Source organism: Python bivittatus, unplaced genomic scaffold, assembly GCF_059951505.1.
Source record: "Python bivittatus isolate LINGU-HERP-01145 unplaced genomic scaffold, Pbiv_v1 ctg000340_np1212, whole genome shotgun sequence".
Taxonomy (NCBI): Eukaryota; Metazoa; Chordata; class Lepidosauria; order Squamata; family Pythonidae; genus Python; species Python bivittatus.
The window spans coordinates 2816337-2839739 of record NW_028277056.1 but is presented as its reverse complement, the minus strand read 5'-3'; the positions used below and the strand labels follow the sequence as shown (position 1 = coordinate 2839739).

Genomic DNA, 23403 nt, shown 5'->3' with positions numbered 1-23403 from the left:
TTTTAATGGCTTTTAAAGCTTTGCTCTGTTGAAATCCACCCGTCTTACAGTGCCCAAGCTTGAAAAGCGCTGCCCTAGAGCGAAAAGGGAGTCCAGAACAGGCCCCTGCCCGCCCCACGGAGTTCCACCCCACTGACTTTCCATCTTTTCTTGCGCCCCAGAGAGAGGGAGAGGATAAGCGCCCAGGCGCGGACACCCGGGCACGCCCCTGGGCGGGGCCGGGGGCGGGGCGGCCCGCCCCCGCGGAGGAGGAGGAGGGGCGTGGCGTGGCGCCCGCGGGCGCGCGGCTGCAAGCCCCGGCGGCCATGCGCGGGCCGGCGGTGCGGCTGGTGCGCCTGGGGCGCGCGTCCTTGGCGGAGTCGCTGCGCGCGCAGGAGCTCGGCGTGGCGCGGCTGCTGCGCCCGGGCGCGGCGGCGGCGGCGGCGGCGGAGCGGCTGGTGCTGTGGGAGCCGGCGGGCCCGGTGTACACGGCGGGGCTGCGCGGGCCGGGCGGCGGCGAGGCGGAGGCGGCGGCGCTGGAGCGGCGGCTGCGGGCGCTGGGCGCGGAGGTGGCGCGCGTGGCGCGCGGCGGGCAGCTGACCTTCCACGGCCCGGGGCAGCTGGTGGCCTACCCGGTGCTGGACCTGCGCCGCCGCGGGCTGGCCCTGCGCGCCTACGTGGCCGCGCTGGAGCGCCTGGCCCGCGACGCCTGCCGCCGCCTCGGCCTGCCCGCCGCCCGCGCCCTCCCGCCGCCGCGCACCGGCGTCTGGCTGGGCGACCGCAAGCTCTGCGCCATCGGTGAGCGGCGCGCCGCCGTGCCCAGGGCCGCTGCCCGCTCGGGCCCCGGGGGAGCGGACCAGCGGGGCCGCCGCGGGGGGGAAGGGGGCTCCCACACCCCTGGTCCCCGCCAGCCCCGCGGCAGGCTCCAAATTGGGGCAGACGGAGAGTGCGCCACTATACCCGTGGTCCCCGGCCAGCCTGGGCCCCCTGGGGCCACTCCTGGGGCCCCACAGTGGGGTGGAAGGACGGGGGACTCCTATGCCCCTGGTCCCGGCCAGCCGGGCCTGCAGACTCCAAAGCAGGGCAAACGGAGAGTGGACTACTGTCCATGTGGTTCCTGGCCAGCCTCCTGCAGACCCACTCCTGGGGCTCCCGAGGGGGGTGGAGGGAGTGGTGGACACACGTGCCTGCGGTCCCTGCCTCCCTGGGCCATGGACTTGCTCCTGAGTCTCTAAAGTGGGCAAACTGAGAGGGGACTACCGTGCCCATGTTTCCGGCCCGCCCAGCCCGCAGACCCAACCCTAGGACTCCAGAGGGAGGCAAATAGAGGGACGAAAATCTTGGGACAGATTGCGGGGTGGATTGAGGCCCTTGCCACCAATGACAAATTACAGAATTAATTTGTGATTTGTCAATGACATGATTGTGGAGCGAAGAGGTTATAATTAATTCTGCCTGCCCAGCGTACGCCCACGAACCCGGCCCAAGCTCTTTCTGCTCCAGGAACCCACTTTCCATGTTCTGCATCACGGGGAGAGGCGAAAAAGAGAGGGGGGTGTACCAGGTGGCAACCCTGACCCTAAAGGACAGGGAATCAGGCCCTCCTTTTGAGCTGAATTTGGCTCTTAATGGCAACTCTGGTCTTGCAACCTCTCCAGAAGTGCCTTGAAGGCTTTTCCCAACGTGTGCTCTTGCAATGGATGTGTGGCCACACTCAACCTGGTGCGCTGTTCCAGCCACTGAAATTGGGGCCTTGTTGGCATCAACCCCAGATCAGGAAGCTGTTGCCTGGTCTCTCCTACTGACCTGTGGCATCTGCCCACGTCTGTTTCCCACTAAAACAGAAATGGCCTTTTTTCTACTGGGGTCTGTAGTTGTGACTTGCTGACTCGGTTCAGGCAACAGGCTAAGCCAGTATAAAAGAAAACCCATCAGATCGTAGTGCAAATGATGAAAGTAATTCATCGTACAGTAATTCAGTGTAACTTTTAAGTAGGCCTGTTCTTGGTTGAACCAACTTTGGTTGAGAAAGGCTGCCCAGTTTGGCCTAGTGAGCGGCCGGATTGGTTTCAAATCTGCAACTGTTCTGAAGCCGGACTTTTGTTGCCTTGAAGTGGGGTGTGAAGGTGTGAAAGACGAAAGGTTTTAGGAGCACTTTTCCTCCGGGCGTGAGCAAGAGCAAAAAGTAACTTTCCTGACATGGTGCCATCTACGACTCTTGCAAATACACGTCTTAAAAATTCCCTGTTGAGAAAATGCTGCCGGATTAATGAGAATTGCCATTCTAATTGATTATGCTCTCGTTGATTAAAATATGTAAAAGTCAAGCTTATTTAATTGTTAATCAGCTTGATGTGAGAGCCTTAAGGTTGGGAGTTGCTACCTTTCAGTTCAGTGGAAGTTAACAGCCGTGAACCACCGGTTAGACCGGCATGCTTGACCATCCTAGCACAAGTCACAGTTTATTATCCAGAGTGTTGTGTGGAATTAATTAATTTTATATGCCACCCATCTCCCCCAGAATCCAAGAAATTGAGTGAATTGGGATGGGAAAGCGTGTCATGTAAATACAGCCGCCGTGTTCAGGCTTCACTAGTATTGCTGACAGTTTATTCTTTTCCTTGTTTTTATCCAAATCGGTCAAGATCCCTCCAGCTGAGCTTGTATCCTGTTTCCATTGTTTTTTTGAACTTCCCAAAATAGCTGTCATTAGCTGATGCTCCCGATGCAGCTCAGGAATTAACCTGGTGGTCTCCCATCCAGGCAACCCACCATGCTTGGTTTTTTCAAGATCAGCCTGTGTGGACCGAGTGCTTTTCTTGAACCTCTTGAACATCCCCAAAATCTCAAGACCCGCGGGTTTGGATAAACATGCTGCCCTCCTTTGCCAGCCCCTTGTAGTAACGCGTCTCTTCTGCCTTGGCCTCCAGGTGTCCGTTGTGGAAGACATATAACCTCGCACGGATTGGCCCTCAATTGCTGCACCGACCTGACGTGGTTTGACCACATTGTTCCCTGTGGCCTGGAAGGGCTGGGGGTGACCTCTCTAAGCCAGGAACTCCAGAGACACGTCTCTGTGGAAGAGGCCACAGGGCCTTTTCTGGAAACTTTCCAGGAAGTCTTTAACTGTAGTTTAAGTGAGGAATCGAGTTTAGAGGAATGATGTGCCAAGAATGCTGATAACAATACAAGATCCTGGATTACGGAGTTCTCCTCCTAGCGCGTTTTCTTCCTGGCGGAGAGAATTTCAGCACAACGTAAGGGCATTCTGTCTTCTAACATTGGCAGCAGAGGTGACAACGATGGCCCTGGGTTCCTTTGGGTCATGTACCCCAAATTGGTTAATGCGCCTCTAAATACACTTGTCATTCAAACATGATTGGCACCCTCCTTTTTATACTGCGTGGATGTAAAAGGCAAAGAGCTGGGGTGAAGGAAAGCAACCGGTTTGCAGAAGGCTGGCTGGGGAATTCTGGGAGTTGAAGTCCCAGGTCTTAAAGTGGCCAAGTTTGAGAAACGCTGCTCTAACCGAGGACTCGGATTGCATGCTTAAGTGGTTAAAAACAAGAGTTGCGGTTGCACAAATGTGCTAAGATGAGCTGAATCCTGTTGGGGGACTTTTGGTGGTTTAGGTATGATGTCAGATGGGGGCGGAGGGGGGACCGTAGGGGAGGTCCAAAAAGTCAAGATGGTGACAAGGACCGCACAAGCAAAGCCCCGCCCCTTTTGTGTGTGTAAAAAAAGTGTGAAATGTTAAGTGTCAAAAAAAGAGGGGTTTCCATCACGATTATAGCTGACATCTTGACTGCAAATGTACATGGTTGCAGTCTTTCTCCCCGGCTGGGAATGCCCCGGGGCTGAACCCTGTCTGCGTGGTCCGTTGATGCTTCAGTGTGTTGGATAAACCTGGAAAATGGGTTCAGCCCAAGCCTTTTGTGTGAGTGCAGCCAGTCTCTGACGTGAAGAATATTCAGAATTCTGCTTCTTGTTTTAGAAGAAAGCGAGTACATACTCCTGCAAGGCAGCAAGAACAGGATGATAGGAACATAGCATCAACCACCAGTCAGTAGTTCTTCTCCTCTGAGGTGGTCCAGTGAGACCCTCTGCGGGGAGATTCGGGAGCAGCGGGCGGAAACCCTTTTTCACCCTGCCCGGGGCTCAGTGCTGGAATAATGGGCCAGTGGTTTGCGGGATGATAACCAAGCTGGAGGGGCTGGAAAGGGGTTCGTGGAAGACCAGAGACTCCGTGGCTCTCACCGGAAGCCACAGCTTCCAGAACGGGTTGCCGGGGAGCGGTCTCCTGTTCCCTTCCATGCTTGTGAGCTCCCCAAATGCGTCCAGCCGTGGACGTCCACGCGGGGCAGAGGGAGGAGGGACTGCAGAAGAGAAAGCACACCGGTTGGTGTCGTCACCCAAATGCTGCGACTGGCCTACTTGCCTCAGAGCTGGTAGAATATAATGGAGGCACTAGTGGGATAACGTCACGGTACGCGCATCGTCCTTTTGCGGTCACTGCCGTTGGTTGCAAAGCCGGCACTGTGTCCGGTCAGCCCAGCGATGCAGGATGCAGGGGCCTGATTCAATCTCAGGGCTCTTCTAAAGTCCCTACAGATATTGGCCCTATAAATTTGGCGCAGCCCATAACAAAGCGTTCCCCATTGATTATGGTGCAAAGTTTTGTGGGTGGAATTCAATTTCATCAAGTGCTTCTGTCGGGCCTCCTTAATGGGGTTGGTAGGAAATAGCCCAAAGGAAATTACCTAAAATAGTTTTTTATAAATTAAAATATCATTGGGTGATAAGCTGATTAACACTCAGGTACATGCTAAAACCTCATGGCTGGGTTTGCATGCCTAACCATAGTTAGCTTAAACCTAGTTAACCCAATTGTCTGGCTCTGCATGAAAAACCGAGCCAAAATCTAAAAACACCCAGACTGGGTTTGCACAAAACAAGGCTGCCGTGTGTTGGGTTTGATTGTGGTTTGTTGCGTCGTGAAAATCCTGCTCCACACAGTTTAGTACTGGCATAAACTAAACTGTTTAGTTTATGGTTCGTTTTTTTTATTGTAAACCGCCCGGAGTCACTTCCTAGTGAGATAGGCGGTGACCACAGTTAAATATAAATAAATAAATAAACAGTAAACGTGTCTGCGTTACGTGTAATGCTGCGGTTCTAGTTTAAGGGCACTGAAAGCTGATCCGAAGATGGAACTACAAAACCCATCATGGCTTACTGCAATCTGAGAACCGGCTCGAAGCCTGCAGGGAGTGGCTGGTTCCCCTAACTAATTAACTATCCAACCCGTGCTCTGGCTTTGCATAAATGAAACAATGCATCGTGAACGTGCCAGACTCGGGGTGCATCACCAAACAATGCACCGCGAATGTGCCAAAGCTGGGGTGGGCCAGACAGCCGGCAGCCTCAAGGAAGTTGAACCCCAGGTTGGGCTTCCTGCCTGATTTCCACCCTGCTCTCCAGACAGGATAGAATACGACTCCCATCGCCCTCAGCCAGAATCCCCATTCACCTTCTGCAGCGTGTCGGGCCGGAGAGGCGCAACCTTGCGGCTCACTCCGGTGGGGCGGAGACGGGCTCCCTTAACCGGTTCTGCCTTGTTCTTTAGGAGGGCGAGAGTGCAATTCCCTCGGCGCAACTTGGCTTTAGGACTTAGGAAGAAGACTGCCGTAGCCAGGCTTCGAGAGCCAGGGCATCTTGCAAAACTGGGACCTCCTCCGGCTGCATCAACATATTTTCGATCTGAACTTCCCCTGGGGCAGGAGGGGCTGCCAGGCTGAAGCCCAACCCACCACGCAAGGCAGGGTTTCTTCATCGGGGAGGCGAGGCCAGGAGAAGCACACGCCGTCCTCGCTCAGCAACGGAGCCTCGGGGACGCTCAGAGCACGTCTGCTGCTTGGCGAAGGGTCGGAGTTGGGGGAAAAATGGTTTTGCTGGTAAATGAGAAGCACATAAATAAAGCACGTTTACTTGGAAGTAAGGCCCGTCGTGTCCAGGGAAGCTTGCTCTCCAAGAACTGTGGCTGACAGAAAGATTGGTTCACAAACCACAATCTGGCTTGTGCGCTGTGGGTTCAGCTTGATGGGTGAACTCAGCCATTACAGTTTAGGAAAATGGCTTATGGGTTAACATAATGTATAATCTCAGTCAATTGTAGCTGATCGAGTAAATCATGATGAAAACAAACGAGTTTAATGTGACGTTTTTATATTCACTAGGCCAGTGTTTTTCAACCTTGACAACTCTAAGACTTGAGGACTCCAACTCCCAGAATTCTCTAGCCAGCATGGTTGGCTGGGGAATTCTGGGAGTTGAAGTCCACACATCTTAAAGTTGCCAAGGTTGAGAAACACTGCATTAGGCCATCACCTTAAGCCAGAATACAGTTTATTTCAACATGCTATGTTAAATGAACGCAGCTGTTTGGTTATTCTCTTGTGCAACCCAGATCCTAGTTGGCTTTGCATGACATACCAAACCAGCTCTATTTGAATAATGTGCAGAAAATGGAAAATGTGTTTTTCATGCATAAGGCAAATACTTTGTGGGTCATCTGGATGAACCAAAAGCAGGAGCAGTTTTAGTGGGTTTAGGTTTTGGCTGGAGGTCTAGAATGAGTAGGACAAGGCTGGTTAGAATTAGTCCTCTCTTCTGCATGGCCTGTGCACCAGTCACATTTAGACCTCTTTTGGGAGGCTAGAGAGATGCTGAAAAATAAATATAAGTGCAAAGCCCTTCGCTTAGGAAACACACATCAGATGCACAGGTTTAAGATGGGGATTGTCTGACCTGGGAAAGATCCAGGAATAGTATTTGACTGCAGCCATGTGATGCAGATGCAAAAAAGGCGAATGCAGTTTTGGCTACAATAGTAAAAGTGTGTGCACAGCATGAGAATGAATAGTTCCACTTTATTCTGGGTTGGTCACTCCACCTTGAGTACTGAATCCAGGTCTGGGCACCGCACTTTAAAAAGGATTCAAAGAAATGGGAACAAATTCAGAGAATGGCAACGAAGAACAGAAAATACGCAAACCTTCGGCCGAAAGATAGAAGGCGCCAGAGGCCTTCAGCAACGGAAAGCGGGGCTCAAGATTGCCCTCTTCAAATCCTTGAAAGGATTTCATGCCTGGAGACTGGCATTTCCACAGTTCCAAGGTGTAGCAGATCTGATTCCAATTGGATGTCAGGAAAAAAACTCCCCAACAGGAGAGTTTGTTAGTGGAACCAATAATTGATGTGTTCAAGCAGAGCCCGGATCAGCCTCTGGGATCCCTTCATTTCGATTCCTGCTCTGGGTGAGATGTTCAACCCGGGGGCCCAAATGGTACCTCCCAGGTCTAGGAGTCTGCAATTCTAAACCATAACGCGAGCGTGCAAAATGTTCCGTGCATGGAACAGCTGTTTTGGGCAGTTTTTTGGGGGGGGGTTGACCTCAAACGCATCACTGTGCTCCAGGCAAGGACTGAAATGCACGTTCGGGGCCAACGTGCCCTGGAGTGGGAGCAAAGGTTGGCAGCAGGAATGCAGGAAAGGAAAAGACTGGGAAGATCGGGGAAAAGGGGGTGAGTCAAATAGGTTGCCCGGCTTGAATTCAAGCACCATCGGGGCTATGGGGAAGGGGGTGTCAGGCCCAGGGAAGGTCAGCAGGTGGTGAAGGAAGATAGAAGAGAGGGGCAATCTCATAGCCTTGTCCTACTTGCCCCATGATGCCCTCCCAGCCAAAACCCAGAATAACCAAAACGTTGGGATGCGTGCCACCATGAAATTCCTCCTTATTACGGGTTTGGATCTCTCTCTCTTTTTAAAGCAGTGTTTTTCAACCTTGGCGACTCTAAGGTGGGGGGCCTTCAACTCCCAGAGTTCCCAGAATCTCCCTCCCTCTGGGAGAATTCTGGGAGTGGAAGTCCCCTGTCTTAAAGTTGCCAAGGTTGAGAAACACTGTCTAAAGCAGTGTTTCTCGACCGTGGCAGCTTTAAGATGGGGGGACTACAATTCCCAGAATTCCCCAGCCAGCATGTTGACCTCCCCACATCTTAAAGCTGCCAAGGTTGAGGAGCGCTGCAGTCTAAAGCTTGCTGGTTCTTGTCTTACTCTTGGTGCTATAGAACAGGGTTCCTCAACCCTGCTATAGAGAATAAATCCACACCCTCTGCTCTATCGCAGAAGACTGCTTCCCTGTCTCCCTTCGGCCTTCTCTTGTCTGGGCTAAACAGACCCAGTTCCTTCCATCGTTCTTCAGAGGGTGGAGCCTCCAAGCCCCTCACCATCTTTGTGGCTCTCCCCCGCACTCTTCCTGGTTCCTCCTCCTGCTTATATTGTGGTGACCACAACTGGACACACTTTTCCAGGCGGAAACCATACTTTCCCATGATCCTGACGCTCTACCTCTGTTGACGCAGCCCATAACTGCACTTGCCTTTTTGGCTGCTGGCTGAGGCTTCATCCGTGGTCCATCAAAACACCCAGGTCCTCCTCACAAGTAACGCTACATCGCTTTCTTTTGCCCTCCTCCTCCTCCTCCCTTCTTGCTGGAAAGGTTGGCCACTTTTTCTTTTTAAATTCCCTCCTTCAGGAATTCCCACCCTTAGGAGCGTCTTTTCCTGCAAGCTTCTTCCACCTTTGTGGGATCTGGCTGAACTGATTAAAATCCACTTTTTTGAGTTCCAAGGCCCACATTCAACTACCCTCCACTTCCCTTAAAATCAAGACCGCTTCCCCCCACTGTATCCGCTACCGCTCAATTAAATATCAAACTTGGTTAGCTTTAAACTTGGATAAATTTGCTGTGGGGAAGGAAGGTTTATCAACCCGGCATTGTGGGTTAATGATGGTTTAATGCAGTGTGCAAAGTGCAGAAAATGGATTCAGTGATCCGCTCAATAAATGTGGGGTGGTCAGAGCGGTCAAGGTGGCAGCTGGCTGGCTGTGCTGGCTGAAGCTGATGGGAGTTGTAGTCTAGCCATTATTGAATTAGCAGGGAATGGGAGGACTTAGATTCATTATCCCTTCCTCAGTGTTTGCTCCCCCCATCACAGTCATGTTGGATTATAGTGGCCATCGTCCCCAGCCAGGCTTGCCAATGATCAGCGATGTTGGAGTTGTAGTCCTACAAGGGATGGGCCAAATTGTTCAGGCAGTCGCTCAGTGGTTTTATTCTGCCATCTGCCTTGTGGGGGGTGGGTTGGCCTTCAGCTTCCCCCCTGCAGTGCTGGCTGGGGAGGATGGATCTTGAAGTTCAACACTTCATCTTTGGAAAGGCTGCGTCCAGGAGAGCCACGAACCTTCTTTCGGTGAAGCCAGTGGCTGGAGGTTTGGGGCGAGGATCTGCCCAGCCAACCTCACAGGATGGTTGGTGGACTTGGGCTGGGGAGCCCGGGGTTTAAGCCCCCTCTCAGCCACGAAGGCGCCCGGGCTCACTGTGGCCAGTCCCCCCCCCCCAACAAGCCTACCTACCTTGCCGGGTGGGCGTGGGGGAAACGACGGAGCCCCAAGCAGGCGCCCAGCCGGCCGAAATGGGAAACCTGCGGCTGCAGGTCGCGCCTCGCGCCTGCCTCTGGCGCCCGCGAACCCCCCCCCCCGCCTCCGGGCCCCGCGGGTGCCAGGCAGGAGTTCGACCGGCGCGGCTGGCGCGGCTGGGCGTCCCCGGGCGGAGGAAGGGCTGTCGGGCCTCGCCCCGCGCCCCACGCCCCGAGGCGGCGCCCGAAGACGGGGCTTGGCCAGCGGCGCTGGCGGGCGAGGCCGAGAGGCGCGCAGCTGGAGGGCGCCGCGGGGCAGAGGTGAGTGGCGGCGGAGCGGGGCCGGGGCCGCGGCCGGGGCGGAGGAGGCGGCGGGGGCCGGAGGGGCTGCTCGGGCGGTCCGCCCGCTCGCTCGCTCGCTCGGCTGCCTGCCAGGCGCCCCAGCCCGGCGCGCCCCGGGGAGCTGGATGGGTGGGTGAGTGCGTGGGCGGGAGGGAGGCTGCAGCCTGGAACTAGGGGGCAGGGCGTCTGGCGAGGGCGCCCCCGGGCACGTGCAGAGCGCCTCTTTCTTGCTCGGCCTCGGCCGGGACCGGCACCTCCCCGCCCGTGCCATCCCTGCCCGGGGGCGGACGGTGTGGGCGGCAGCCAAAACGCGATGATGATGACGACGACGATGGTGATGATGTTGGTAGAGGTATCGCGCCGCCGAACCGAAGGGGCTTCGCGGACTGTTTGCTCGTTTTGTTCCGGCGCCCCCCAGGCCGGCTGGAACTGGGCTGGTGTCGTTTGGGGGTCAGCGGGTTGTGGGATCCCAGCCAGAAGGTTGCGTGAGCAGAAGTGAACCGGCGTGGGGCCTCTTCGTGAGACGGACCCGGGATACGAATCGCGTGTGGTCAACCCGGCGTGAGGATTGAAAGCATGGGTGAAGTCAGCCGGTGTGGGTTCCTGGCCGAGAGGGACCCCGTGGATTTCCAGCTCACAGCTCACAGCCTGTGGGTGAGAAAGACGCGTGCGCGCTCATTTCGAAACGGTTTTGTGGTTTGTCCAAACCGCCGGCTGGGTGTTGAAATCCACCTCTGGTTGCAACCTGGACCTGCAAATGGGGCAGAAGCCTGACCTGGGGCGCCATCTGGATCCGGTGGGAACGCTGCTGGGCGTGTGAAGCCTCGGGGGCCACAAGCGCCCTCCTTACCTATCGCTCAGGTACCTGTCCGCCTGCGTCCCACCTGCACAGAGGACGTGCAGCCGTCGCGATACCATCCATGCCCCCCACCCTCCTTGCGGATGCCCCACACTCCCGCTGCTCCTGGGGAAAGCCCGCAGGGTGCCAACTGCTCTGATTTTGTGAAACGGAGCTTGGGGGCACCTTAGAGCTTGTGACCTGTTTGTCAGCAGCCGTTTTCACGGGCGACGTGCCAGCTCTCCTTGGAGGTCTGTGGTCTTATCGCAGGCTGGGATTGTATTTACACACCCATTCTTGAGTGAGTGGAAATTGTAAACAGTGAGGTCAGAGGGAGCAAAAATTCAGGAAATACGGCAGTGATAATTTCTTTACAGTATTAACAGTGGCCATTCAGAAGAGTTTGGAGCAGGGTTTCTTAACCTTGGCAACTTTAAGATGGGTGGACTTCAACTCCCAGAATCCCCCAGCCAGCTGGCTGGCTGGGGGATTCTGGGAGTTGAAGCCCACCCATCTTAAAGTTGGGGAATTCTGGGAGTTGAAGTCCACCCATCTTAAAGTTGGGCAATTCTGGGAGTTTAAGACAGGTGAACTTCAACTCCCAGAATTCCCCAACTTTAAGATGGCTGGACTTCTGGGAGTTGAAGTTCACCCATCTTAAAGTTGCTAAGATTGAGAAACCCTGGTTTGGAGTGAGAATAGATTGTGATGGCTATTTTTTTTAAAAATGCACGCAAACAGGCCAACCTTTGTCCTTGTCCACATCATGGGAGAAACAAATGGAAGCCTCCTGGATTTCTAGACAGATGGCAGTAAAATGAATCTCTCCAGACACACAGCAGAAGCTATATTGCACCTTTAAAGACAGGCTTTTAAAAAAAAAGTTACGAAACCTTGAGTGCATCACGTTCACCTGAGCAGATGCAGGTTGTAGAACCTGTTGATGAACTTCCTTTGTCCCGGATACCTGAAGATCCCGGGCAAAATACCTTAGAAGGCTAGAATACCCCCCTACACAGACACACACACACACACACACACACTCCCAATTGTTTTTTAAATATTGCCAATTTGGGAAATCGAGTGGACTTCAGGATCTGCCCCTCCCAACAATCCTGCAGGAGCATTGCTCAGAATGGGGTTTTTCTTCACTGTTGGGGTCAATATTTTATGTGTTTTTCGGTTGGTGGGTTGTTATATTTTGGTCCCATCTTTTCTTCAGGAGCTCAGGGTTACTTCTGTGGCAATCTGACTTTATGTTGTTCCCGGAACAACAACCCTGCGAGGTAGGCTGTCACCCAGAGGGTTTCCGAGGCAGATCTCCCCAAGCTAGCCCGGCACCTTCACCACTAGCCACGTGGGCACGAATGTCCTCTGCAAAAGAGTGACTTCTTAGTCCTGAGGGAGCCCAGATGTGCTCTGGGCCTGAGAGAGGAACGCCTGGCCTCTCCTTCTGGGCTCCCTACGGGTTCCGGGAAGAAAGCTGCCGTCTGGACCCACTGACCTCACCTGGGGCATTAATGTGGTGGGGGGGGAGAAGGGTCCCTGGTTTTCTCACACACGCGCATCCCGAGAAGAAGAGCCACAGCACAGGGTGGACTTTGCTTTCCAGCCAGTCTCAAGTTCTGCTTCGTTCCCAATGCTTCCAGGGGAAAGAATTAGGGAGCAGGCAATGGGGGGAAGAGAAGCTTCCTTCCTCCTCCTCCTCCTCCTCCTCCTCCTCCTCCTCCTCCTCCTCCATTAACTTCCTGTTCTTTCTCCTCCATCATCTTCCTCCTCCTCTTCCTTCTCTTCTTCTCCTTCCTCTTTCGTCATCTTTTTCTTCCTCCTCCTCCTCCTTCCTCCTCTTCCCCCTCTTCTTCTCCTCCATCATCTTCTTCCTCCGTCTTCTCCTTCTTCACGTGCAATGAATATTCTGTGCAGCCAACATGTTTGGATTTCACTCTCCAGAAGCCCACGCTGGGTGGGTATTCTGGGAGTTGTAGTCCCAAGAGACCCAGTTTGGTGTAGTGGTGAAGGCACTGGGCTAGAAACGGGGAGATGGCGAGTTCTAGTCCCGCCTTGGGCATGAAGCCAGCCGGATGCCCTTGGCCAGTCCCTCTCGCTCAGCCCAGGAAGGAGGAGGCAAGGGCAAGCCACTTCCAAAATTTTGCCAAGAAAACTGCAGGGACTGGTGCAGGCAGTCGCCAGGAGTCAAAAACTGACTGGAAGTCACCCCCCCCCCCCAGAAAAAAGGTCCCCAGAGCACTGGAGGGTGCCAGGTTAGGGAAGGGCATGCTGCACAGAAGGTGCTTAGGGGTGTGCAAGTGGAAGGAATTATGGGGGCCTTTGCGCCCTGGGCATCTGAGCACGTTCTCCCCCTGTTCCTCTCCTGGTTTGCCAACTCAGAAAAGGCCAGTGGAGACCAGGCAGCTCCTGAAATACGCAGCCAATCCCCCCTGGAGTGGGGAGCAAGAGGAGCCTCACGGGTCAGTGGGACCCCCAGCTTGTAAAAGTAGGTTTCACAGCCGAGGCTGTGTGGTGCAAGAAGACTGGGTGCATTCGGGGACAGGCTGCGTTGCCATTGGGACAAGTGCATAAGTGTCTGTTAAAAGTGGCAGTGATGTCCATAACGTCAGAATTTGTATAATGCTCGTGATCTCATTTGCCCTCCCCCCCTTGAGGCCCATGGATGTGTGGCTGCAGGTGGAGGGCATGTATTGTGGGGGGAGGGGGTGTGCTGTTCTTAACCTTATTGGTTTGCTGTTTCACCTTTATGTATTGCGGTGAGGAGGAGGAGGAGAAGGAGAAGGAGAAGGAGAAGGAGAAGGAGAAGGAGAAGGAGAAGGAGAAGGAGAAGGAGAAGGAGAAGGAGAAGGAGAAGGATGGTCTTGAGTCACTGCAAAGTCAGCTGGACTTTGGGTGTCTGCAGGATATGGTCAAAAAAATCAAGGGGTAACCTAAATGAACCCCATCCTTACAAGAAAAAAGCTAGAAGTCTTGGGGCTCTTTAGCTTGGAAAAAAAGATGACTGTGGGGAGAGAAGACTGAGGTCAACAAAAATAACGCTTGACCTGGAGAAAAGGAACAGCAGAAGGATGTTCTTGCTCCGGTCCAAACGCTTGGACTGAGGGTCATCCAACAATGCTGACTGGAAGGAAATTTAGAACAGACAGATAAAGCATTTCTTCAAAGGCACATCATTAACCTGCGGGATTCGTTCCCCACAAGGCATGGGGATGGCCACCGACTGGGGTAGCTTTCAATGGGGATTGAATCTGTCCAAAGAGGACATTTAGTTTTGAAAACTCCATGTTACCTCCTCAGTGGGGCAGCCAGCTGCAGGAAAACGATGCAGGGAGAAGGGTGTATCCCCATCTTCTGCTTGCAAGAATCTCAGAGGCATCTGGTTGGCCATTATGAGAAACAAAATGCTAGACTAGGCGGATCTTGGCCTGATCCAGCACAGCTGTTCCTATGTTCTTATGTTCTTCAAATAGGATGATGGCCACTAACTTGGTTGACTTTCAAAGTGAGTTGGATAAATTGATGGAGAGCAGGTCTGTTGAGGGCTCTTGGTCCTGAAGACTCCATGGGACCTTCAGGTTGGGGGCAACGTGCCTCCGGACCCCAGGTGCAGGGAAACAACAGTGGGAGGAGATTCTGTCTCCATCTTTTGCTTGCACCCAAAGGCACCTGTTGGAAACAAAATGCAGGATTAAGATGGGCTTTGGGCTGACCTAGCAGAGCTGTATGTAGGTCCTTATTAGCAGTCTGTAATATTTGGATCCAGAACCTTGATGGCTAATTCAGATCCAAATGTTCTTTCTCATCCTACACACTGACTTTTCTGCACTAGCCAGTTAGTTCTAATGGGTTGTCTGTAAAATTCTCTGAGATTTTTAAATGTTTAAGGACTTAGTAGATTTGGGTGGTGCTGTAGCAAAAAATCATATCCACATGACTGCACGGTGAGTGCTTCTCCCTGCAGCAGAGCTGGGCGATGGTCTTTCCAGACCAGCCAAACAGCCAGAATCTGGTCTCTGCAAATTCTGGGTAGATCAATGATTTTGTCAACCGCTCTGTTGAATAGGGTGAAGGAGAGACTGGATCTTGCAGCTGTTGTAGGAGGAGAGCCGGTTTAGTTTATGATAGCCAGAAATCAGGAGGACTCTGGCAGAACCTTTTCCATCTAACAATTTTATTAAAAGGCAGAAACTTTAGTGGCATTCACCGCTTGCCAAGATGGGGGTGTTGCACGATCTCGTGCCCCAGGGCACTCAACCAGGAAAGAAGATTGCTTGGAACGCTGACTCAGATTTGTCTGGAAGTTAAAGGACTCTGTGACCGGTTCTGCATTTCGCTTCATGCAGGGCTTCTGGTTTGGGTTTTGCAGATCGTAGTAAAAACCTTCCCCCCCCCCCAGGTGTTGGACCCTCGTTCCCAACCTTCTAGTCACTGGAGGACTCTAGGTCAAGGAAACGTAGGGAATCCCTCTTTTCCAGCCTTCTCATTCCCTGTCTTTCTTGTGTTTGGACTCTAATTCCCAGTATCCCCAGCCAGGATGGGTATGCTGCTTGGAAATTTGCAGAGCTGGGGGGACCCCAGCCTAGGGGAAGAATGGGTCCAGATGCAGTGTTTCTCAACCTTGGCAACTTGAAGATGTGTGGACTTCAACTCCCAGAATTCCCCAGCCAGCATGGCTGGCTAGGGAATTCTGGGAATTGAAGTCCAGCCATCTTAAAGTTGGGGAATTCTGGGAGTTGAAGTCCACACGTCTTCAAGGTTGAGAAACATTGAGATAGAGAGCCTACCATACAGTCTTACAGTAAATCCTGATTTACGTTTCCCTAGCTAGTGAGGAGGGACATGAAGCATGATTCCTATTTGCAAAGTTTTCAGAAGTGCAACCAAAACTGACAGTAGAATGCACTCCATTAGAAGATTTTTCTTTGTTTTTGCATGGATGTTTGTCTTTATGCATGTATTTATCTATTTGGAAAATATAGATGGCTGCCCATCTTCAATATGGAACTTTGGGCAACTAACCAACCAGCCTGCGAGGAAAAAACACAATAGATAAAACCCCTGTAAACAGAACAAAAGATACAATTAAAATAATCAAATTAAAATTTGCCGTTCTGTTCTTTAAAAAAAAGAAAGGAAGCTTCCAACTGTCTTTGTTCAAGCAATCTAATTGTAAAATTTGAATATTGCAGATTAAGGAAGTATCTGCAAAGAAATAGAAGTATTTGAAGAATGACTTATACAGAGTTGTCTTCAAATCAGACAATGGAGCGTTATGCTGGCTTCTCTATTGGCAACAGATGTTTTGCCATGGACCAGATGTTCCTTTTAAACTACCACTGCCAAGAATTAAGCCAACAATCTTCAGTTTGGAAAGCCTGAGGACGTCACTCAGTTACCGAGACATTATCTATAGATACTTTGAACAAGAATAGGGTGCAAGGGGAAAAAACGAAGATCGTTTTTGATTGATAGCCAAGGCTTGCCAAGGTGAACGAAAGGAGCAGATCCTTGAAAACGAGGAACGTAAGAATGGGTTTTGAATGGCTTAAAATGGGTTTTGAATTGCTTAAAAGAGCACTTGATTCGTGCAATGGATGAGGGCCATCAGGAAGTGGTCAGGATATTCGAAGCTCAAGACCTGAAACAAGTCAGACTGGTTTCCATAATAGAGCCCAATCTAGTCTTTGCCTTGGGGGGAGCCAAACATAAGGAGGCTCATTCTGGTCCCGACTCTTGCAGTTCCAGGCACGCACTTGAGCACTTTAGTCAAAAGGCTGCAAAGACGAAGGGAGTGCCGTTGAATGCAACGGGGCTTATGCTTGAAGGAACAAGTACCGTTCTGTGGGTGACCGATTCCACCCAGTTGTGCAAATTCACGCTAGATGATAAATCAGCGTTTGTTTTATTGCTGGCAGGGGCCTTGAGTGTTCCAGCCAAGCAGGTCCATGATAACCTGCCAGTCCAGGAACTGCATTAATTATAATGTTTAAGGGTAATCTGGCTATCAGCTCTGCGGAAGAAGGCATTTTCTCCATGTTTGTCTTTCTTACGCCTCCTTTCCACGTCGAGGGGGGCCAGGAAACTTGCTTTGGGTCTTAAGAGAAGCAGAGATGCCCTTCCTAAGATAGTCGGTCTTTCAACCTGCTCACCATGATGGTTGTGTCTGCACCTTGAACCCGAGCCTCCCAGTCGAGCCTCTGTGATGGTTCCATCTGTCTCAGGAACCCAGAAAACTGGGTTAATTGGACAAACCTTGATTAAGTTATATAGATTACGGTGTTAAGTTGTATAGATTAGTACAGTGCTCCTCAACCGTGACCACTTGAAGATGTGTGGACTTCAACTCCCAGAATTCCCCAGCCAGCATTTTTCCTCTAAGCCAGTGTTCCTCAGCCTGAACAGCTTTAAGATGTGTGGACTTCAATTCTGGGCATTGAAGTCCACACATCTTAAAGCTGTTGAGGTTGAGGAACCCTGGTTTAGACCTGACTTCAAGTCCACACGTGAAGACTTGACTTCAAGTCCACACTTGAAGATGTGTGGACTTCAACGCCCAGAATTCCCCAGCCAGCCATGCTGGCTGGGGAATTCTGGGCGTTGAAGTCCACACATCTTCAAGTGGCCAAGGTTGAGGAACCCTGGATTAGTATATTGGGCAAACCCAGCTGCCATGTTGGATCCAGTGCATTGTTCCCAAAGTGTGGTCCTAGGATGTCTGGGGTCCCCCAAGACCCTCTCGGGTCCACGAAATCAAAATGTTGAAAAATAATACAATATTAAAACCCTTTCCAGTAATCGTGAGAAGCAGTAGCAGCAGTGAATGCATCCATTTGACTTTTTAATACTCCAAATATCGATAAATATCACCCTTACAAACAAAAGCTCTTTTGGGGTGCTCCGTCATTTTTTAAAGCGGGGAGGGGGCCGAGAGCAAAATGTTTCAGAAAGACTGATCTAGGGCAAGGGTTGAAACTAAAGAATGGGTTAAGCTGAGGTTAAGGGGGTCCTTATTTGCTTCGTATTGCCGATCCTACTCCACCCCCCTCGTTTACACACTTCCAGCAGACACAAGCCGATGTTAAAAAGTGTGTAACAGAAAGTGAACGTTTTGCTGCTATGCTATTTCCAGTTTAGGGGTTGCTGGAATGTCAGCCAAATCAGAAAATGTATTTATACTCTGATGCTTTGATAGATATGGCAGAACATTTGGGGGGGGGGGTCAGAGAAATGGAGTCACCAGATATGATGCTGCTGCTAAAGGAGAAACTTCTCATAATATTAGCCAGGAATATTTTTTTTCCTATATTCCTGATTGAAGGAGAGCCCCTTGCGATCCACCAAGAAGATCCAGCAGGCTGCTATTGGATTCCATGGAAAAGATACTGGATTTCCCTGGTGGACTTGATTATTGATTGATGGGCTATTTATTAATTCGATTTGAAGAGCCACCCATCTCACCTTTGGGGCTCTGGGCGGCTCACAGAATTAAAGCAACCACCCAAAAGGATAAACCGAGTACGGATGAAATGATGGGAAGAACCTGGGATGTGGCCTCCTAACCCAGAGTGGATGGAGAAGCTCCTATTGGGGGCTTGAGATAGAGTGGCTTGTTGTATTATAATGCGGTTTTGCTGTCAATGGATTTTGGGATTCATCATTCAGTGTAGACCATGGGAGGTGAACTCTATGTGTCAAGTGGTGAACATTCAAAAAGTTAAAAGGGAGGAATGTGGGAGAACCATTTTGGGACAACAAAGGTGTCCTGCTCCACTTTGGGTGCATTGGGGAACGTAACCACAAGTCTAAACCAGTGTTCCTCAACCTCAACAGCTTTAAGATGTGTGGACTTCAATGCCCAGAATCCCCGAGCCAGCTGGGGGATTCTGGGCATTGAAGTCCACACATCTTAAAGCTGTTGAGGTTGAGGAACACTGGCTTAGAGGAAAAATCTGCATCTTTAAAGCCCGTGACGCCTTGTAGGATGGGGTGCGGTCATTTGCCCATGAGTTCTCCAAACACAAGAGGCCAGGTACGGCATCTCCTCATCGCTTCTCTTATCACCTCTCAGGTTACTGAGATGTTTGGAAAAGAGCAGCACGGTTAACTGGAACCGGATCTGTGGAGAAAAGACTTGGGTGGGCAATCTTTAGGTTGAAAGGCACACCTGTTGCAGAATCGAGGGACAAGACCACCGTTTTTGGGGTGGGGGAGAGGCTGAGAGGATAATCGGCAAGGATCTAATATAAAGAGATGCTCTGAGGGTCACCCACAAGGCATTAAGGTAACAGTCCTCTGATTTGGTGCCCTCTGGTTCCCATCAGCCACTGTGGCCATGATACTCCCTATGGGTGATTGGAGTTGGAGGACACCAGCTGCACTGCCATCAAAAGATGGGGGGCTAACTCAGCTGGGAGGCCATAACTGTCCTATAAACTGCTCTGTTTCTTCCCTTCTTCTAAGAACTTACGGTAGTTCCATGAAAGAGACGTCTTTCTCCTGTGGATCATTGTTTGGCCGTGCCCCCTTCAAAAACGATTGGGCAAAAGTGCTTTGGACCTTGTGGGGGGCCAGCTCCTCTCTGCTCTTTGGTTTTCTTTCCAGGCCCCCCCTACCTCCAAAAGACCCTGCCGGGCTAAGAGTCGCATGAAAGATGTGCTGTGTTAATCGCTGGATTCATTAAAGCAGCTGCATCTCTGTGAGGCTCACGCGAGAGGCTGGAAAAGAATGGGCAGTTTCAGTTGCTAGCAGGGGGACGGTGGGCTTGCCCAAGGCCCAGAGCACTTTTTCTCAAACATTTTCAGGGTTTGGTGTTGAAATGATGAAACCTGAAACGAACATGGGGAACAGGATTTCACACTTTATCGGTAGCATTAGTGTTGGGTTTCGTTTTTGTCTTTTTTGGGTGGAAACCAAATTCTTTACTCCCCTGGCTTTTCATAAAGGTATTTCTAGATTCTTTCACTTAGAAAATAAACTTGCTTTTTTTTTTTTTAGTCGGCTGCGGGCTAATTTCTTTTAACTCCTTAACTGCTCCAGTTTGTTTTCTGGTACCAGAGGCCGTACCCAATGTGGCATCCATTTGGTGCGAGTGTTTCTCAAAATCTCTGAGGTTCCTACAGAGTCAAAAAGATTGGGGAGCCCTACCCAGGAGCATCTGCATGGGGGTGGGTCGAAAAAGTCAAGATGGAGTCCATATCAGTGGAGGCAAGTTCAAGAAACAGAAACATCAGGGGTTCCAAGAATACTCTTTACTGTTGTAGGGTAGAATAATAGGAGCTTGTTATACTCCATCTTATACCAACCAAAATCAAGATGGGGTTATCTTGATCTTAGTTTTCATGCTTTCCTCCTTTTCAGGACTGAGTCAGTTTTTAGAGATGGGATATGGGATGAAGAGATAATTGGTTGTAAACTAAGAAGGGGTGAAGAGATACAAAAACGTTTATACTTGTTGTGATTAAGGTTGGAAGTCGTTTCTTTATATATTTTTTTCTCTCCTCACTATATACTTCCTTTCCTTTCCTTTCCTTTCCTTTCCTTTCCTTTCCTTTCCTTTCCTTTCCTTTCCTTTCCTTTCCTTTCCTTTCCTTTCCTTTCCTTTCCTTTCCTTTCCTTTCCTCCCCTCCCCTCCCCTCCCCTCCCCTCCCCTTCCCCCCTTCCTTCCTTCCTTCCTTCCTTCCTTCCTTCCTTCCTTCCTTCCTTCCTTCCTTCCTTCCTTCCTTCCTTCCTTCCTTCCTTCCTTCCCTCCTCCTCCTCCTCCTTCTTCTTTCTTCTTCTTCTTCTATTTTTTTTCTTCTCTTTTACACTATATCTTTTATAGATATAAATTTAGATAGGATGGAGTCAACTTTTCTGAAATGCTTTCCTGAACCATTCAAACATACCTTCCTCATTCCCAAGACCAGGTCCACATTCTTTCACAGGCCACAACTGTGTGATTAAAGCCCTGCACCTTTTTAATGTCTGTTGCACATGCAACGTGCATGAAAAAGGGGGCGCGGCTTTGATTGTGCCCCCACAGCCACTATCTTGAGTGTTTGACCCTCCTGTGGGTTCCTACTCCAACATATCTAGCAAGCAGCAGGACCTGAAGAACTCTCTGCCTCAAGCAGATTCTGCCTGGCCCCTGTGCATGTGCAAAGAGCGGCTGCTGAGTGAATGGAAATGTAGTCTTCTCTCTATAGATTCCTCTCCCTTGGAGGCCCGCCTGGCACCCTTCTTAATCAGTCTTCAACAAAAGGGTGAAGATGATTTTGCTTGAGAGATAATTTGGGATATGGGGGAATGACGGAGGGGGGAGTGGCTGACCATTTTATTATAATGTAAATTTATTTTTTTCGTTTTAATGCTTTATTGTATCTTGCTAGGGACCTCACCGGTAGGGTAAAAATATTGTAAAATAAATAAATAAGCCAGCAAGTGTATGGTTGAAAAGATGACTATAAATGACCTGCAGGTTTATTTCCTTAAATTGTTATTTGGGCATTTTTATAGCCAGTCTAATTCAAAAATCTCCAGGCGGGCCACGACAAAATTCTCACCACAACCATGCAATAAATCAAATGCATAAAAGCAGTGGTAACAGTAAATCAGCAATAATCAGTCAAGCCTCCTCCACCAAGATGGACACCAATAAAACCTTGAAAGGTTGAAATAAAGTGGTGAAATAAAATGGTATTTAAAAATCCTCTAAAAACCACGAGGGAGGACGTTTTTCAGACTTCTGGGGTAAGGACTTGGAAAGTGTGGGGGCTGCCTCAGCAGAGGCCTGTCATCTCATCCACATCTGGGTCGCTTTAGAGCAGTGTTGTCCAAACTTGGCCACTTTAAGATGAGTGGACTTCAACTCCCAGAATTCCCCAGCCAGCAAGGAGTTAAAGTCTGGGAGTTAAAGTCCACTCATCTTAAAGTGGCCAAGTTTGGACAACACTGCTTTAGAGGGAGGGGTCCGTCCCCAAAAGTTCTCCCTGGGGAGGCAATTCAGCTCTTGAAGGGGGTGGCCGATATTCTGAAATGCTTTCTTTTCGCTCCCCCAGCAGCGGCTGTCTCCCAAAACTGGCCAAGGACCATGATGTCCGGAAACCAGACCGAGAGCTGGTCCCAGAAGCTGGAGGTGATGCTGAGGGCCTTGAACCGTACCCTCTCCCGTGTGGACCCGTGTCCCCACCTGGGCAAGGAAGACAAGGAGGAGAAAGACTCCTACGCCTACATGTACATCCTTTTCGTGATGATCCTGTTTGCGCTGACGGTTGGGAGTCTGATCCTCGGCTATACCCGTTCCCGGGAGGTGGACAAGCAGAGCGATCCCTACCACGTTTACATCAAGAACCGGGTGACCATGATTTGAGGGAGGGAAAGAGGAGGACCCATGGATTCCTCCACGCCTTCTCTGACCAGGGAAGTCTCTTGTTCACGGTGCGTTGAGTCTCTGCATCAAGACTTGAGGAACACCTCTGTTCTGACGAGCGGCAAAACTAACATGTGGGGAAAGGAAACAGGGCCTGCAAAGAAGCTGTAGGGGGTGGTAGGGTTGACTTAAGCTACACATTTACAAGGGCTGGGTTTTGTGATTTTTTAACGAACTTTCCTAATAGTAAACTTTATGGATCTGCCTCTTCCTACCAGTAGCCAATAAACAAGCTGGAATGCAGGAATGGTTCAGGATATTTATTTATTTACTTACCACATTTGTTAGCCACCTCAACATTTGAACATGTTGGTAGATCTTCTTGTGCAACAAGGTTGGAGGGAGATATTTCTCTCTCTGTCTCTGTCTCTCTCTCTCACAGACACGCACACTTGTCCTTTCCACATTATGCAAGCCATAGTTTACTGAATAAACCACCATTGCATGGGTTTACAGGGCCATGCATCCGGGGTCTTGGTTATAAACCATGCCTCTCAGAACATAATTGGTTGGTTTCACGCAGAGCGCTTAACTGAAACCAAATTGAATTATGGCTGAGCGTGCTTCTCTTCCACGCGGAGCAAAACTCGGAGCCAAAATCCAACTTAGGGCCATGCTGTAAATGGCTTTTGAATGAAAACAGATGTGGGTGGATCCCGTATTCCCTCTGGAGCAGCGTGAGAGATCTCTTGGGAGCAACTCCTGAGTTATGTTAATGCTTTGTTCCCTTTCATCACGGGGAACTTCGGTTCCCCCTGAAATGCAGCAGATTAACTCAGGGTGGGATTTTCAGAGAAATAGAAGGAAAGAACTGGGTATCCTCCAATATTATTGGGGGTGGCTGGGTCAGAAAAGTCAGGATGGTGGCTGCAATTGTACAATAAAGCCCACTCTTTTTTTATGGGCATCATGGACCTATCTTGACTTTTATGCCCTGTCCTGCAGGCACTGCTGGCATCTTCCCTAGGTGGGCACTGTTACTCCAATCCCACCCACCCTAAGTGGCTGATCTCTAAGGAGTTCTAATAATAATGATTGATTAAATTTATATGCTGCCCAGCTCCCAGCGACTCCCAGCAAACTGGCAACCAGTGCAGCTTGTGAAGCAGAGGTGTTACATGGGCATAATGAGTCATGCCCATCACTGCCCGCACCGCTGCATCCTGGAGCAGCTGAAGCTTCTGGGTGGTCTTCAACGGCAGCCCCACGTAGAGGGCATTGCAGTAGTCAAGCCATGAGGTGGCCAGGGCATGACTGACTGTCTGGAGGGCCCCCCGATCTAGGAAAGCGCGCAACTGGCGCACCAGATGAGCTGTGCAAAGGTCTTCCTGGTCACAGCTGCCACCTGCTCA

At 50.8% G+C, this 23403-nt stretch overlaps 2 protein-coding genes across 7 annotated transcripts; both read left to right on the top strand.

Moving 5' to 3' along the window:
* The first annotated feature begins 243 nt into the window (after window positions 1–243).
* Window positions 244–3358, top strand: LIPT2 (lipoyl(octanoyl) transferase 2). The gene is made up of 2 exons (XM_088140415.1): window positions 244–777; window positions 2910–3358. The coding sequence occupies exons 1-2, from the start codon at window positions 306–308 to the stop codon at window positions 3140–3142; spliced, it is 705 nt and encodes a 234-aa protein (XP_087996541.1). The 5' UTR covers window positions 244–305; the 3' UTR covers window positions 3143–3358.
* On the top strand, window positions 3124–22289 carry KCNE3 (potassium voltage-gated channel subfamily E regulatory subunit 3). 6 transcript variants are annotated; one of them, XM_088140420.1, is made up of 2 exons: window positions 3124–3236; window positions 21684–22289. In XM_088140420.1, the coding sequence occupies exon 2, from the start codon at window positions 21713–21715 to the stop codon at window positions 21989–21991; it is 279 nt and encodes a 92-aa protein (XP_087996546.1). In that variant the 5' UTR covers window positions 3124–3236; window positions 21684–21712; the 3' UTR covers window positions 21992–22289. The 6 variants fall into 6 exon arrangements, with proteins under 6 accessions (XP_087996546.1, XP_087996542.1, XP_087996543.1 ...); XM_088140416.1 differs by lacking the exon at window positions 3124–3236 and adding an exon at window positions 9636–9776 and having other exon boundaries at window positions 21681–22289; XM_088140417.1 differs by lacking the exon at window positions 3124–3236 and adding an exon at window positions 9713–9776.
* Window positions 22290–23403: the final 1114 nt, after the last annotated feature.